Here is a 17,042-nt window from a genome sequence, read left to right as displayed (position 1 = left end):
TATATATATGGCAAACTGAATTCCACCAAAAGTTGTAATTTAATCTGTCATAATTCTTCCAATTGTATGTTATTTGTTGAACTGCTACTCCAGTCAATATAAATAAAAGTTTGTTATTATTTGACAAGATTTGACTCCGAGTTCTCATTGCAGTACCAAATAAAATCGTATCATATGTCAAGGCTACCGGATTTTCCAACATCCTATTATTTGAGGCCAAATTGATTTCCAAAATAATAATATGAATGGACAATAAAATAAAAGATGATCTAATATCCCCGCTTCTAGATGACAGTGCCAGCATCTGATTTAAGACACTGATTTAAGTTCAAACAACTGTAAAGAGGATTTCTAGCCTATGGCTATCCCTCCTCCTCTCTTATCAGATCTTGAATGAGAAAAAAGTTCAAAGTCTGAAGGAAGTGCCTGAAATAAATAGGCTTCTTCCTCAGTTCATAACCATGTCTCTGTAAAGCATACAATCTCCACATCCTTATTCTCTACTAAATCCAGAATAGCAGCCGTTTTAGTCTTTACTGACCTACAGTTTACTAATAGAAATTTTACCTTCCTATCTGTTGCTTTTCTAATCCTTTGGCCATCGAGCTTTCGATTAACATTTATTGAGATTATACCCTGCTTCCAGCTAATTCTTACATCCACCTTACCTCAGTTCCTCCCCAGCCTATTCCCTGTTATTATCGGTATTGAACACATCATACCAACAGCACCCAATAATCAAATAAAATTGCTCAATGAATTACACGTATCTTTTTCTTTTTTTTCTATAACAATGATCAAAATCTGAAGTTAACCCCCTCCCCCCCTTAGCCCACCCTAAGGAGCATGACCTCCTTTTAAATATTCCCAATCAGAGGCTTATGTTAAGCGACCATGTGACCGCTTTGAAATTTTTTGCTGTGTTGAACCAGCTGATAGAATCCCCAAGAAGAGCAGCAGTTAGGAGAGATGTAAAAGTATGTATGGAAGACCAAGTGGCCACTACAGATATCCTGAAGAGGGATTGATTTCACATTTGCTATGGTGGAAGTCTTAGCTCTTACTGCATGTGGTCCAATAGAACCAGGAGACTGAGCCTGAGCTTGAGCATAATAGAACTTGATGCCATTAGTTAGAGGGTAGAGTACCGCCAGTCAGGCTCAGTCAATGGATTTCACCTTCAAGTGTGTCTGCATATCCCCTGCTTGTCTCCAGAGAACACCTAGCGTAATGAATCCTCCAGGGACAAACAGAAAGAAGATTATCGAAGGTAAAAACCTAATCTTCCAATATAAGCAGACTGGAAACAGCCCATGGTACTGAGTTTAGCTTATGATAAACTCCAATACATATACTTGCTATCAAAACTGAAGGCCTTATGTCAAAATCCTATGGGAGCTTTTGCTAAAGTATAGTAACTGTTCTGCTCATGGAGCAGAATATCTGCTGTCTTTCAAGAACTGTAATGCTCCTCTTGCTTCCCTGCTTATAGTTTCCTCTTGCTTTCTTGTGTTACCCCTAGATTTGTTGTGGAAGGGGGGGAGTGTTTTGAGCAGCTGTAGTTTATAAACATGTGAATGTTATCTTTTGATTTTGTTTTGTTATAAAATCCATAAATGGCCTCTAAAGGGGCAGTGAGGTGGGCTATGAGTGTTTGTGGGTTATTTTATTTTGCTTTTCTGTGCCAGTTGGATTTAGATATGTAAGGGTCATCCTACATTCCTTGCCCTCTGAGCTTAATTTAATTTTTAGAAATGCTGAACTTAGATTTAAGAGTAAGTTGATTCCTCTCTTTACCTTTGTCATCAGGATTTGTTGGAGGCCATTGTCGCTATGAAGGAGCACTTGTTGAAGGAGCGTCAGGAGAAGGTTGCCATGGAACTGCGTATCCGGGAGGAAGTATGTGCTGAGATGATGGAAGCACTTCAGAAGAGAGAGAAGGATTTTAGGTAATGTGCAAGTAGCTACTGGCAGACTTGGAGAAAACTAAATTTCTCTGAGGACAAGCAGGCTGAAGAATCCACACTGATGGGTGACATCACCAACGGAGCCTTGAATTGGAAGCACTCCCCAGAATTTCAATTCCAGAAACTTTTAAAAGCTAACAACCACACAAGCGACTTTCCACTTGCTGTTGCTGTCAGTCTTTTCATTTTCCACAGAGCAGAGAGGTCTTTCCTCAGCTCATGTCTCCTTGATAGTTTTGTCACAATTTGGTCTCACTATTTTCAGTCATGTAAGTCGTCCAAATTGCCCTCTGAGAATGTCAAAATTAAGCTATATGCACTGAGAATTGCTTGTACAGGAACTCTCCTCCCTTTTAGAGGCCTAAGTGGTCAAACCTGTTCCTCCAGGGGGGGGAAGAGGATGGGATTTTCTTCTCAGTATCACCTGTCCTATCCTAGACCGAAGGGCCCTAAAACATGTTCCTAGCAAAGCAAAATTCAAGATGGTTTCCAGATTAGCCTGCTTCCTATAATTCAGGAACATGATTAGTTATGGTGTCTGGATTTAAATGACACCTACACCCATATATGCATACATTGCAGTCACTGGAAGTATCTTGAGATTTCAAGTAAGGAAACGCTACTACCAGTGCTGCACCTTGCTGTTTGTTTTTGCATCAGCTCCGGAATCTTAGCAAACTATTTAGCAGAAACAGCAGGTATCTGCTTAGTCAATGTTGAGATTTGCTAGGCCACTTCTGTTATGTCCCTTCCGGATTCCATACACTAGGTGTTCAATCCCAACCTGCAGTCCGGGTGTTGCAGAAATCTACATCTTTTCTGAACACACAATCCATATTACCCATGGTATGTCTTCATTTGAGGATGGCCCAATGGAGTCTAGCTTCCCCGTGGTCCCAGTCTTGGACCACGGGGAACTCAGTGAATGTCCTTCCCTCAAAATATCTCTTTCTTGGTGGCTCATTTGCAACAGTTTGTTCATGGGACTACTATTCCAAATTCCTCCACTTTACAAGACATTGACAACGGTTCACAGCCAGGATCAGTAGTCGATTCAGAAAATAGAGCACCAGATGAAACTCCTTGAGTTCAGGGCCTTATACAATGCTACTAAAGGCTTTCAGAAGATCAGCTTCTTCACCAAATCGTCCTGATCTAAACAGAAAATCAGGTTGCAATGTATTATGTCAACAAGAAGGGGAGGCAGAGTATGAAGGGGTGCTGAAAAGTTCTCAACCCAACCAGCTTCCTAAATTCTGAGTGTTATTTTGCTACTGTAGCTGAAAAGAGTTTTATTTTGTAAAGTGCCAATTCTACACTGGCACAGATGGATAGATTTACACTCCTCTGCCAGCAGGTGGAGACTGAGAACACATTGACTTTTGGCAGTAGTTTATTACTTATTTAAAAATTTATATACAGTACCGCATAAAAACTTTACAAAATTACATGCATACATATTTTTTTTTAATTCTTTATTCCTTTTTAATCATTCAACAAGTGTACAAGAAAAATCATACATAGTCTCAGAAACAACACTTGAAAAATCCAAGTCAAATAACAATTGTATATATATAAACCCCTAACCCTCCCTCCCTCACAACATTATTTTTCTTTATTCATTTTTAACCTCTCCTCAAGTGTACAAGAATCATAAGAACAACACTTAGTTAAACACTTAAAAATCTTATCATTATACTATATAAAAATAAAAGGAATCCTTACCCTACCCTCCCTCCATCCCTATTAATAATAATAATAATAATAACTTTATTCTTCTATACCGCCACAATCTTGCGACTTCTAGGCAGTAGTTTTATTTCATCACTTTATCAAAACAACCCCTCCCAACCTCCCTTCCTTAAATGGTGCATCTTCAAGAGAAAAATGGTATCTATTCATTACAAAACAATGTTAATGGCTCCCATATTTTAATAAAATTTTTATAATTTTCATTTTGTACCGCTATTGAACGTTCCATGTTATATAAATGATATAGCGAATTCCACCAAAAATTAAAGTTAAGTCAGATATCGGCGAATAATAAACTTTTATTGATCATGACAGGAGTTGCCATTCAACATGTTACTAATAATTGGAAAGATCATACATATTAAAAATACTAAAACATGTTTCGACAGAACAAACATAATAAAACATTAATTAACAGTATTTAATATACCGCAAATATAAAACCAAAGTTAAAATCTAAGCGGTTTACAATGAATATAAATTGGGGAGGTAAAACAATACAAAAACAAACTCCGTAACACTTTTTATCCCAGGACAAGTAGACAGCATATTCTCACTGATGGGTGACATCACCGACAGAACCCCGGTACGGACCACTTTAAAAGTGCATCGCCACTTTAAGAATTCAAAAAGTTTGCGATAGCCCGAACCGCACATGCACGAGTACCTTCTCGTCCGATGAAGGTGCGCAGTCCTTCAGTTTGAAGGCCTATACCCCCCCTTGAAGGCCTTCTTGCCTGTCCCTCCCTTGAAGGCCTGCCTACCTGTCCCCCTTGAAGGCCTGCCTGTCTATCCCCCCCTTGAAGGCCTATCTCCCCCCCTTGTAGACCTGCTTGCCTGTCCCCCCCCTTGAAGGCCTGCCTGCCTGTCCCCTTGAAGACCTATCCCCCCCCTTGAAGGCCTGCCTGCCTGACCCACTTGAAGACCTGTCTGCCTGTCCCCCCCCCTTGAAGGCCTGTCCCCCCCCCTTGAAAGCCTGCCCTCCCCCTTGAAGGCCTGCCTGCCTGCCTGTCCCCCCCCCTTGAAGGCCTGCCTGCCCGCCCCACCCTGAAGGCCTGATGCCCTGCCCCACCCCGAAGGACCGCTCGCCCCCAACACTGAAGGACCGTTCATACCCCTGGCCTCCCTGCACCAACTATGGTAGAGAAGCAGCCCGCAGAAAGATCGCGATGCCAGCGATCCCTGCACTGCTTCCTCCGCCGCGGTCCCACCCCTCCTCTGACATCAGAGGAGGGGCGGGACCGCGGTGGTGGAAGTAACGCAGGGATCGCTAACATCGCGATCCCACTGCAGGCTGCTTCTCCACCGCAAACGGTGCGGGGGAGGGGGCTGGGGGAGAATCCGGACGTCGGGAGGGGGGAACTGGATGCCAACGGCTTCAAGGCCGGGAACACCCCCCTCAGGGCTTGTACCCGGGGCGGACCGCCCACCCCTTGGTACGCCACTGCTCCCACCCCCCCTAGACCCACTCTATGTCCTGTCCCCAAACAGAGGAAAACAAAAAAGAGATTAAAAAGAGCATTTATTATGCCTTGCTTGTTTCAGGCCTCCAAAGATTTTTCCCCCTTTTTGTTTGATAGTCTGATGGCTAGGGATTCCCATCAGTGTGGAGGAGTAGCCTAATAGTGCAGCGGCCTGGGGAACTGGGCTTGATTTCCCTTGAAGCTCCTTGTAATTCTGAGCAGATCACTTAATCCTCCATTGCCCCAGGTACAAAATAAGAACCTGTTTATTATATGTAAATTATTTTGTTTGTAACTACAGAAAGGCAGTATATCAAATCACTTTCCCTACTTGTCCTCAGAGAAAGCAGTTACTTACCAAGGATAGCAGGATGAATATTCACACTGCCCCTCCTTCCTCCCCTTGGAGTTGAATTCTATAAGCTATTGTATTAGACTGGTCCTACACATGTGCAGTTGGTCACTTTTTTAAAAGCTTTGGAATTAGAATGCTGGTGAATGTCTCCACGTCTGGGTTCTGTAAGTGTCGCCCATTGGTGTGGGTAGTCATCCTGCTATCCTTGGAAAACATCTGCTAGAAGTGAGAAACATTTTCTGGGTTATATTTTCTCTTTATATATGTTTATATATTTTTGCAGTGAGCATCTGGAGACAGAAAAGGAGCTATTGGAAGAAATGTATGAAAATCGTCTGGAGAACTTAAAGGAGTCTTTAACTAAATACTACCAGCATGAGTTAAAGGTCAGAAAGGAGAGAATCAGTGATGGGACAGCTAGGATATAGTTGGCAGAGAATGCCAGGAGATCTGTGGGGTGTGGTTAAAAGGGAAACTTAAACATTTCATCTACCAATCCATTAAGAATTCCACTGAGTCCTGTCAGCTTGAGAAACATAAGAAAGATTTTCAAGTGTTCTATATGAATCAATTGTTTTATTATTGTACACTTGTTATGAGATATAAAAATGAATAAAGATTTTGAAAAAAAAAAGAAACAGACGTAAGCAAGGGACTTCTAGGCTTCCTTAGAATTGGTTAATTCTGCTTCATAAAGTAGAGCTTCTAAGAGACACAGATTTACAAATGCTTTTGTGTATTTAGGAAAAAGAAGAACGGATTAAAGAACTAGAAGCCCTACAGCATGATTCTGATATCCCCAGCAAACAGCAGAAATTGGAACAACCTGTTCGTTGGTCTCTGCGTGTGGCTTCTGCCAGCAGCCTACAACAGGAGATGAATTTAATAAAACAGGAGCTATTGGGAACAAAGGCAGAACTGGAGCAATGTCAGTCAGACTTGGTGAAAAAGAGCAAGGGTGAGTGCAGACTACTGAGGTGAGAGACTATAAACAAAGAAGATTTACCAGGAAGTAGAAGAGATCTGGCAAGGAAGATGTGCAGCTTATTTCAGCTGATGTAGTTAGACAAAAATTGGAATTCTTTAGCACTCTCCAGACCAGTAGAGGTTAATCTTTACGAATGGGTATATATCCAATCATGACCAGCAGGTGGAGACTGAAAACAAAACTGTGGGACAGTATATAATATACTCCCTTCTCCATTTACATCAGTCTTCTTTCAGTCTCCAGCAGGTGTTGAGTGATCTGTACCCATCTCCCTTGGTAGGGCTGTTGGAATTTGTTTAGGGGGTTTCTAGTCCCTGTTTTTGGCCGGACAGAGCTTGGGCGGGCCCTGTTTGGGGGTCCGTCCGACCTCGGGGGTGTCAAACCCGGCGGGTCTCGAGCGGGGTCCCTCCCCCCACTTCCTCCACCTCCCCACATTTTTTTTAGAGGAGCCTCAGCAGTAAGCCTTGCCCCCTAGATCAAGCAAGGCATATTGCTTCGAGAGCCTGTGGAGTCTGTTCTGTTATAAAAAAAAAAAAAATCCTGAGGTAGTGCTGGTCTGCAGGGTTGCTTCCCTGTCAGTTTACTGTTTTTACTGTATTTTTTCATCTGACCGGCACTTTGTTTCTAGCTAGGTCGCATATGGAGCCATTGTGCCCTTCTCTGGGGGAGTGGGACACAATTTGGTCCAGCCGCGAGGCACTCGCAGCCGGCCTGAACTCGGTGGTTTGGGCCGGTGAGGTGGTGGAGCTCCGTCGGCAGCGGCTGCAGGCGCCCAGAGCTCCCCACCGATGGTGCCTCATGAGTCGGCTGGGAGCAGTGGGGAAGCCCGGTCTTCCCCAACCGCCCACGGAGGGATTCCCCGAAGGATTCCCTCTCAGCTGATTTTTTGACAGCTGATGCCGACTTGCCTGTTTTAGCGGCTAGGACTGTTCAGGCTTCTCAGCTGCTACAGGCTAAGGAGGGAGCATTTTTGGCGGGAAAGTGCCATTTTCACAGTCTGGCCCCTCCATTTTGTCTACAACCTCAGGTGACCTTCCCCCTGTATTGGAAAAACAGGGGCAGGTTTCTGCTGGGTCCCCTGCTGTGGCAGGGAGTCTTTTGGGACCCCCGGGGTTTTTTTCCCCCTTTTTTCTTTTTTCCTTTGTGCAGAGCCTATTTTCAGGCGGCTGGGGGTCCCGGATGCGCCCAGGGGGTTTCGGGGAGTGGGGTTTCCTCCTCACTCCCTGCGGCTTTGACTCTCGTCTGTTGTGGCGTCTCCTCCTCCTCCCTCGTCCAAGCGTCCGCGGGTGTCTTGGGACAAGGATTTATGGTCTGAGGAGCGTGTCGGCCTGGATGAGGACCTGGACCCTTTTGCGGATTTCCAGGACCCTCTCGAGGGGACGGCTGCTGGTGACGGGTTGTCAGGTTTCCCGTCCTCCGGCGAAGAGGTGTCCGTGGTGCACCTTTTTCAGAGGGATGAGCTACCGGACCTGATTCAACAGGTTTCTTCGGTGTTGCGTTTTGAGGATGCGCCGCCGGAGACTCCGCGTGTTGGGGACCCTCTGCTTAGGGGGATCCGTACCGTTTCCCGCTCTTTTCCTATGCATCAGGATATTCGGGATATTGTACTGGAACAGTGGAAAACGCCGGAGGCACTGTTTCGTTTGGCGCGCGTCATGGCTCGTTTGTATCCCATCCCAGAGGGGGATCGGGCTACTTTAATGTCGCCAGTCGTAGACACGGTGGTCTCGGCGATTTCTAAGCGGCATACCGTGCCTATTGAGGGCGGTTCTGCCTTGCGGGACTCTGAGGAGCGCAAGTTGGAGAACATTCTTAAGCAAAATTTTCAGGTCTCTGCCTTTGGGGTCCAGGCGGCTATTTGTGGGGGACTGGTGGCGCGCGCTGTGTTTCGGTGGGCTGAGCGTGTCCTGGATCGGGAGTCTGATGGTTGGTCTTTGGTGGATCAGGAGGTGGCGAAGATTGAGATGGCTGCCTCGTTCCTCTCAGATGCTCTTTATGACTTGGTGCGGATGTCGGCTAAGTCTATGGCCTTTGGCGTGGCCGCGCGGCGTATTTTGTGGCCTCGCGCTTGGTCGGCGGATGCTGCGTCCAAAGCTAAGCTTACTAAATTTCCTTTCCAAGGGTCTTTTTTGTTTGGAGAGGACTTAAATAAGTTGCTTCAGACTGACGGACTCAAAGGTGCCCCGTCTGCCTGAGGACCGTGCCCGCCCGGCGTCTCGGGGTGGCACTGCCCTGGGGCGTTTGCGGGAGTTCCGCAAGTATCGCCCGGGGCGTGGGGCTGCTTCTTTCCCAGCTCCGGAGTTTTCCCGGGGTCGGTTTTTCCAGCGCATGCAGCCCTTTCTGGGGGCAGGGAATCCCTCCGCCGGTTCCCCCGCTTCCCGTCCTTCACAATGACTCCTTGCTGGCGTCCCCTTTGGTTCCAGTGGGGGCCCGGCTATGCAACTTTTTTCCCCAAATGGGCCGAGATCACGTCCGATCAGTGGGTCCTGGAGGTGGTGCGGGACGGTTATGCCCTGGAGTTTGCCCGCTCTCTGCCGGATCTTTTCCTAGCCTCTCCATGTCAGACACCTTGGAAGACGCAGGCTTTTCGCCAGACCCTTCAGCGCTTGCTAGATCTCAAGGCAGTTGTTCCAATGCCCCCTCCGGAGTGGGGCACCGGCAGGTACTCAATTTACTTTGTGGTGCCCAAGAAGGAGGGGACTTTTCGGCCCATCCTGGATTTGCAGGAGGTCAACAGGGCTCTCCAGATTCCCTCTTTTCGCATGGAAGCTCTGCGGTTGGCCATTCTGGCGGTTCAGCCAGGGGAGTTTCTCACTTCTCTCGATCTGACGGAGGCCTACTTGCATGTTCCCATTCGGGCCTCTCATCAGCGCTTCCTTCGCTTTGCGCTTTTGAGTCTGCACTATCAGTTCTGTGCGCTTCCCTTTGGTCTGGCCACGGCTCCCCGGACGTTCACTAAGGTGATGGTGGTCGTTGCGGCGGCTTTGCAGTCGGAGGGCATTTTGGTGCACCCCTACCTGGACGACTGGTTGATTCGGGCAAAGTCGTTGCAGGAGAGCTCCCGGGTTACGGCTCGGGTAGTGGAGTTTCTCCGGTCGCTGGGCTGGGTGGTCAACCTTTCCAAGATTCGGTTGGTCCCGGCTCAGCGTCTGGAGTACCTTGGGGTTCTGTTCGACACCTCCTTGGGGAAGGTCTTCCTTCCAGAGGCCCGGGTAAGCAAATTGCAATTTCAGTTTCGCCTTCTTTTGGCGTCCCGGTGTTCTCGGGCACGGGATTTCCTCCAAGTCTTGGGGTCGATGGCTGCGTCCCTGGACGTAGTGAGGTGGGCACGGGCCCACATGCGTCCTCTTCGGTATGCTCTGCTCCGGAGGTGGTCACCCCAGAGGCACGGTTTGGATGTTCCTGTCCCCCTGCGAGGCTTGGCGCGCTGCAGTCTTCGTTGGTGGCTCCAGAACCCTCACCTGGTTCAGGGGGTGGGTCTGGATCTCCCACAGTGGATGGTGCTCCTTATGGATGCAGGTCTCCTCGGTTGGGGTGCTCAGTGTCTAGGCCACTCAGCTCAGGGCATCTGGTCCACGGAGGAGGCCTCCTGGTCGATCAACGTTTTGGAGACCAGAGCGGTCCGTCTGGCTTTCCGCTCCCTTTTGTTGGGCAAGTCCGTCAGAGTCCTGTGGGAGAATGCCACTGCGGTGGTTTATGTCAATCGTCAGGGGGGCACCAAGCGCACTCAGATGGCGCAGGAGGTGGCTCGGCTCCTGCTTTGGGCGGAGTCCCATCTTCTGGACCTCTTGGCCTCTCACATAGCTGGGGTAGAAAATGTTCAGGCGGACTTCCTCAGTCGTCACTTCTTGGATCCAGGAGAGTGGTGTCTCAGCTCCGTGGCTTTTCAGTTGATAGTGCAGGCTTGGGGGTAGCCCCTGATGGCCATGAGTGGCAATGCCAAAGTGCCCCGCTTCTTCAGTCGTCGCAGGGACAGTCTGGCCGAGGGTCTGGATGCTCTGGTCCAACCATGGCCAATGGAGGGGCTGTTGTACGTGTTCCCTCCTTGGCCATTAGTGGGCAGAGTACTTCTTCGCATTGTTCACCAACTGGTTCTGGTGGCTCCGGAGTGGCCTCGATGTCCATGGTACGCGGATCTGGTGAAGCATCTGGTGGCGGATCCTCTTCCTCTGCCTCTCTTGGATGATCTTCTGACGCAGGGTCCCATTCCCATGTTCGACCCGTCTCCCTTCTGTCTTACGGCTTGGCTCTTGAAAGGGGTCGCTTTAGTAAGAAGGGGTATTCAGATAAGGTGATCTCTACGCTCTTGGGGTCCCGGAGGCTTCTACGTCTCAGGCTTATGTGCGGGTTTGGCATCTCTTTGAGGGGTGGTGCCGGGCGCGGGGAGTGGTCTCTTTTCGCACTTTCCTGCCTACCATTTTAGAGTTTTTGCAGGATGGCATGAGGCCTGGTTTGGTCTTCTCTCCGGATTCAGCTTGCGGCCCTGTTTGGCTTTTCAAGGGTTAGTGACAGGTCAGCGCTTGTCAGCCATTCTTGATGTGATTCGCTTTCGGCGGGTGGCCAAGTTGCTCAGGCTTCCCGTAAGGCCCTCTGTTCCATCTTGGGATCTCAATCTGGTTCTCTCTGTTTTGGAGCGCCCGCCTTTCGAGCCATTGAGCGGCTGCTCTTTGAAGGACCTTACTCTGAAAGCGGTCTTTTTGGTGGCCATTACTTCCACTCGGGGTATTTCTGAGCTACAGGCTTACTCTTGTAGGGCTCCCTTCTTGGAGTTTTCTAGGGAGCAGGTTGTCTTGAGGCCTGTTTTTCCTTTCTGCCGAAAGTAGCTTCTCCTTTTCATGTCAATCAATCTGTGGTCCTCCCGGTCTTGGGTAGTCGAGAGGGCTCTTCTGAGCAACGGCAGCTGCGCAAGTTGGATGTCGGTCGGGTCCTTCGCTCTTATGTGCAGCGGACCCAGGAAGTCCAGAAATCCGATCATCTCTTTGTCCTTCTGGCGGGTCCTCGTCGGGGGCTTGCGCTTCTAAGGCTACTATTGCGTGCTGGATCAAGGAGACGATTGCTTCCACTTATCTTCTGAGACAGAAGCCCGTTCCGGAGTTTCTCAAGGCTCATTCCACTCGTGGTCAGGCAGCTTCTTGGGCTGAGTCGTCGCTCGTGCCTCCAGTGGATATTTGTAAGGCTACGGTTTGGTCTTCCTTGCATTCCTTTGTTAGACATTATCGGGTAGATGTTCAGGGGTCTCGCCCGTGAGAGGGATTGCTTTGGTACGTCCCATTTGTAAAGATTAACCTCTACTGGTCTGGAGAGTGCTAAAGAAGGAGAAATTAGGTTCTTACCTGATAATTTACTTTCTTTTAGCTTCTCCAGACCAGTAGAGGACCCCACCCTGTCTGTTGTTGGGGCTGTTTTGCGTGCAGTTTTTGTTTTTTGCTGCGGGTTCTAGTATTTTTCTAGGGCCGGGGAGAATTAAAGAACAGCGGCTGTGGCTCGGCTTGCTTAGCTGGCAAGCTGTGAGGACATTTTCCTTCTGGTATTTCTCCTCTGCATTTTCCAACAGCATTTGGGTATGTTAGTTGTTACTCCTGTTCGGAATATTGTTTTCTTTCTGTTTTCCAGTTCTTGGTTCTGCTTGGCTATTCGGCAGACTGAGGTAAATAGAGAAGGGAGTATATTATATACTGTCCCACAGTTTTGTTTTCAGTCTCCACCTGCTGGTCATGATTGGATATATACCCATTTGTTTTATTTATTTAAGTTTTTTTTTATTGAATTTTTTTTCCATTTAACAACAAGTGTCATAAATTTTCATACAATTATCTTAACATTACACTTGATATTTTTATAATATATTTTATATATAACATTTCTTGTCTTATTTTTCTTATGGTTTTATATATCATATAATTGTAATTAACCTCTACTGGTCTGGAGAAGCTAAAAGAAAGTAAATTAGCAGGTAAGAACCTAATTTCTCCTTTCAACAGCTCCAAATGCCAGCAGTTCTCTGGAGTTCGTCTCTATCTGCCCTCCAAGAGAACCCAATGATGCCAGGTTGCCAACTGCACTCCGAAATGTTGGAGGACAGCTGTTGGCGTTTCTGGGGCAGTGACAAATATTTTCCTCAGACAAATAATAACTTTATTCTTTTATACCGCCATAACCAAAAGTTCTAAGCGATTTACACTAAAAAGAGCTGGATAATCAGTGAAATACAATAATATAGTAAAAAATACAAATAAAAATATTTGTAAAATAGAATTTCAATAATAAAACTCACTAAGTAATAAACTTATCGAACAAAGTGGTCTTAATTAATTTCCGAAAATAGCAATAGGATAACATAGCTTGCTGAATACATTTACCTAACCAAGATTGTTGCCTACCAGCTTGAAATGCTAGGGTCCTATCTAAGAAGGTCTTATATCTACACCCATTAATTTTTGGATAAGCAAATAAGTAGAAGTTTCTAGTTTCTCTTGATGGTCTATGCAACACAAAATGAGGAAAAAGGTAAACTGGAGACAATCCCGATATCAGCTTAAAGCAGATACAGGAAAATGGGTACTGCATATCATCTGAGTGGATCACAAGATTGAGTTTTATCTTCCACCTATGGATTTGTTCCTGGCCTCTCCTGCCAGAAAGCAGGAGAAGGAAACCAAGGTCTTATTTATTTAAAACACTTCTGCATATTCAAACAATCTATGCAAAGCCACACGCCAAAGACTTCAGGACATTCTGGCCACAGAACCTGTTCCTTTTTTTTTTTTTAATTCTTTATTCATTTTAAAACTGACAAACAAGTGATTAATATTAAAACATTACATTACTAATAAAATATACAGCACTTGACAATCTTATACATATAATCCATTAAAGTAAAAATTATAACCCTTTCCCCCCACCCAACAATTCTTCAATGAAATTTTCATAATACAACAGAAATCCAATCAATTTAATTAAAACATTAATCATCCAATTTTCCCCCTTCCCCCCAAAAAAATACATGAATCCATCAAAAAGGAAAACGATGTTCATTCATTACAATAATTCTGAGGAAGGGTCAGGTTCAGGCAGATGCTCCAAAGAAAGGCACAGAAGCCTGGAGGCCCATTTTGGATCTCAAAGCAGCAAATACATTTTTGAAGGTTCCTTGCTTCCACATGGAGACAGCCTGTTCAGTCATTGGGGTAGCCCAGGAGAATTTCTGGCCTCTCTGGGTATGCTAATCCCCCAAAAGTAGGAGCGCCTTTCTCCCCCCTCCCCGGTTCACATACTTCTTTTTTTTTTTTTTAAATCTTTATTGATTTTTAATCTAAAACAGTGTCATACAAATGAAAGAACAGTAGGTATTACATACATTACACCAATATCTGTACAGGTAACATATATATCGTTCAAGATTTTAACATACTTCTTGAAAAGTTCACCTGCATGAGCAGCATCTTCGACTTGTGCTGGTCTCATCTCCCCTCTGACATCATGTCCTGGTCCCATGACTAGGACGTGACATCAGAAGGGAGCCAAGGCCAGCCAAATAGGGGGTAGAAGATGCGCCTGCATACTTTTGAAGAGGTATCCGGGGGGGGGGCAGATAGGAGAAGAGACATCGGGGGGAGGAGAGGCACTGGGGGCACAGAAAAGAGAGGCCCGGGGGGGGGGGGGGCAGAGAAGAGAGCCATCGAGAGGTACTGTGGCATGCATTGTGGAGAGGGCGATTCATCGCGGCCGTTATGAAACGGCTGCAATAAATCGTCCCATCCTGTCCAGTCAGAAGAGCGAGTGGGCGGTACAGCAAGTGGTGGAATTGCTGTAGTGTCTGGGCTAGATAGTCAACTTCAGGAAGGGCCATCTGGAATCGACCCAAAATATGGAGTATCTGGGCATTCTTTTCGACACTGCCTGTGATCAAGATTTCTTCCTGAGCCACACCAACAGAAGCTCCAGAGTCAAATTCTGCCCCTCTCTTGGAGATGCAGTCTCCTACTGCTTAGCATTACCTTCAGATATTGGGATCCATGGCGGCTGCTCTGGAAGTGGTCTCCTAGGCCATGACTCTCTTCTGTCCCGATGGTCTCCACAGAAGCATCCTTTTCAGATGCAGCTCCCTTTGACAGGGGTTACGAAGGTCAGCCTGTGCTGTTGCTTCAGGATGTGTCCTCTATCAGAGGGCATGCCTCTCTGGATCTCAGAATGGATGACGCGACCGATGCCAGCCTCTTTGACTGGGAAGCTCATTGCAGGGACTGCTCGATTTGGGGCCAATGGATCTCCGAGCCATTTGACTAGCCTTGAAGGCTCAGGAGAGCATCTTGGAGGGAAAGGCTGTAAGAGTGTTTTCTGACATATACATAGACAGATAGATATCTCACATCTCTTCTCATCCCCCCCCCTCCTTCTTTCTGGCCTGGACTGCCGTCTTACCCCCTTTCCCCTCTACTTACAGGTCCAGCATCAATGTCCCCTCCCCTCTTCTCCCACTGCAGGTCTAGCAACCATGTCCCTTCTTCTCCTCTCTCGCTGGTCTCCTCAGATGGACTCGTATCAGCAACCACTTCCATGGTTACTGGAAGCAAAGAACAACCTGAGGTGGTGGTTGCAGCTTCCCTCTTGAGGCATGCTGCTCCGCATTTCCTCTTGGGAGATACTAACAACCAATGCCAGCCATTATGGTTGGAGGGGTCATTGCAATGGCCAATCAGTTCAGGGTCGTTGGTCACTGGCACAGAAAAAGTGGTCCATAAATTGCCTAGAACTCAGAGCCATTCAGCTAGTGCTGCAGGTAATGGAGAAGTCTCTGGAAGGCAAGGCAGTCTTCTCGGACAATGTGATAGCTGTGGCCTATATCAACAGGAGGCACCAGAAGTGTTCCGTTATGCTTAGAAACTCAACTCTTCTCAAGGGGAAGAAGTTCATTTGTAGATGCTCTCGACTGCGCACATAGCAGAGTGGAAAATGTGCAGGCTGACTTTCTTAGTTGGCATACTCTTGACCCAGGGGAATGGTCTCTGTCCCCCCAGGTGTGAAGCTTCGTTGTTTGGTGATGGGGGGTGTCCACAAATGGATCTCATGGCCTCAGCAATAAACACAAAGGCAGCTTGCTTCTATAGCCAAAGATACAAGCCCGGGAGGTGCGGGCTTGGATGTGTTAGTCCAACTATGGCTGGAGAAGGGGCTCCTGTATGTGTTTCCCCCATGACCTATGCTAGGTCAAGTCATTCACAGGTTTGTGAGTCATCCGGAATTGGTAGTCCTAGTGGCGCCCAATTGGCCACAAAGGCCATGGACTGAAGGTCAACTTAGTGGACCAACACACTCAGGGACCGGTCCCTATTGAGAATCCAAAACTCTCCGCACAGTGGTATAAATTATTATCTGGATTTTTAAATAAAAAGCCAAAAACTGGTCTGAGAGACATTTGGAGCATTGAGATTAAGCATAATATTTCTGCTTCTCAATGGCCACGAATTTGGTCTTGGAGAATGAGATGTACAGTGTCAGCATCTATGAGACAAACTTGGTTCTTTTTATTACATAGAGCTTTTTGGACCCCAGTTCGTTTACAAAAGTTGGATAGCTCTAAATCTAATAGATGCTGGCACTGTAATCTAGAAGTGGGGACATTGGATCATCTAATTTTTTATTGCCCCTGCATTAGGATTTTTTGGAATTCAATTTGGTCTCAAATAAATTGCTTATTGGAAAATCATGTGGAAATATCATATGATACTGTTCTGTTCGGTATGTCTATGAGGAAAAAAAGTCAATTATCAGCACATAACAATAAGCTTTTGATGATAATGACGGGTGTTGCTATGCAACATATTACTAACAACTGGAAAAATTATAGTAATCTCAATTATATGTTTTGGTGGAATTCACTGTGTCATATTTACAAGATGGAAAGAGCAATTGCAATACAGAAAGGAAGTTATAAAAAAAATTTTAAGATATGGAGACAGATGGTTGATTTTTGTAGTGAATAGGCATCATTTTTATTTGATAATATACATAGGGGGGTGGGGGGATTGGAAGATAAGATGTAGCGAAATTGAAATTTTGAAGGAATATGATAGTTTTAATGATTGTATAGAAAGATGGGAGGGGGGAGGGTTTTTAATTAATTTACATATTAAGAATATAATGTATGATGTTCAAGTGTTATACGATAGTATTTCATGTTGTTCTTTTTGTGCACTTGATGTAAGTTTGAAAAAGAATAAAGAAATTTAAAAAAAAAAAAAGAGAATCCAAAACTCTTTGGAATTACGGCATAGCTCGTGAGCGGGCTGCCTTAATGAACAAGAATTACTTGGACTTGGTCGTTGCCACTCTGCTTAGAGCTAAGAAGCCGTCAACGGTTGCAGCTTATGATAAAGCCCGGAAGTCCTTTCCGCATTGATATGATGTAGAGCCCTTATGAGTTCCGATTTCAATTGTCCTGGACTTTTTGCAAAAGGGACTTCAAAAGGGTCTGGCAATTGGATCACTGAAAGTACAGATAGCAGTCCTTTCCTGTT

The 17,042-nt window shown here is 46.2% G+C and overlaps 1 protein-coding gene across 3 annotated transcripts in view; it reads left to right on the top strand.

Annotated features, from left to right (window-relative positions):
• Nucleotides 1–17,042, top strand: part of KIF20A (kinesin family member 20A) — a 158,304-nt gene that overhangs the window by 100,625 nt on the left and 40,637 nt on the right. For all 3 annotated transcript variants that reach the window (XM_033927007.1, XM_033927008.1, XM_033927005.1), the window contains exons 14-16: nucleotides 1,810–1,949; nucleotides 5,821–5,923; nucleotides 6,282–6,495. In XM_033927007.1, the coding sequence (XP_033782898.1) occupies nucleotides 1,810–1,949; nucleotides 5,821–5,923; nucleotides 6,282–6,495 (457 nt within the window). The remainder of the gene's footprint in view (nucleotides 1–1,809; nucleotides 1,950–5,820; nucleotides 5,924–6,281; nucleotides 6,496–17,042) is intronic.

The sequence above is a fragment of the Geotrypetes seraphini genome, chromosome 18 (assembly GCF_902459505.1).
Source record: "Geotrypetes seraphini chromosome 18, aGeoSer1.1, whole genome shotgun sequence".
NCBI lineage: Eukaryota > Metazoa > Chordata > Amphibia > Gymnophiona > Dermophiidae > Geotrypetes > Geotrypetes seraphini.
This window is presented reverse-complemented; position numbering and strand designations above follow the sequence as displayed.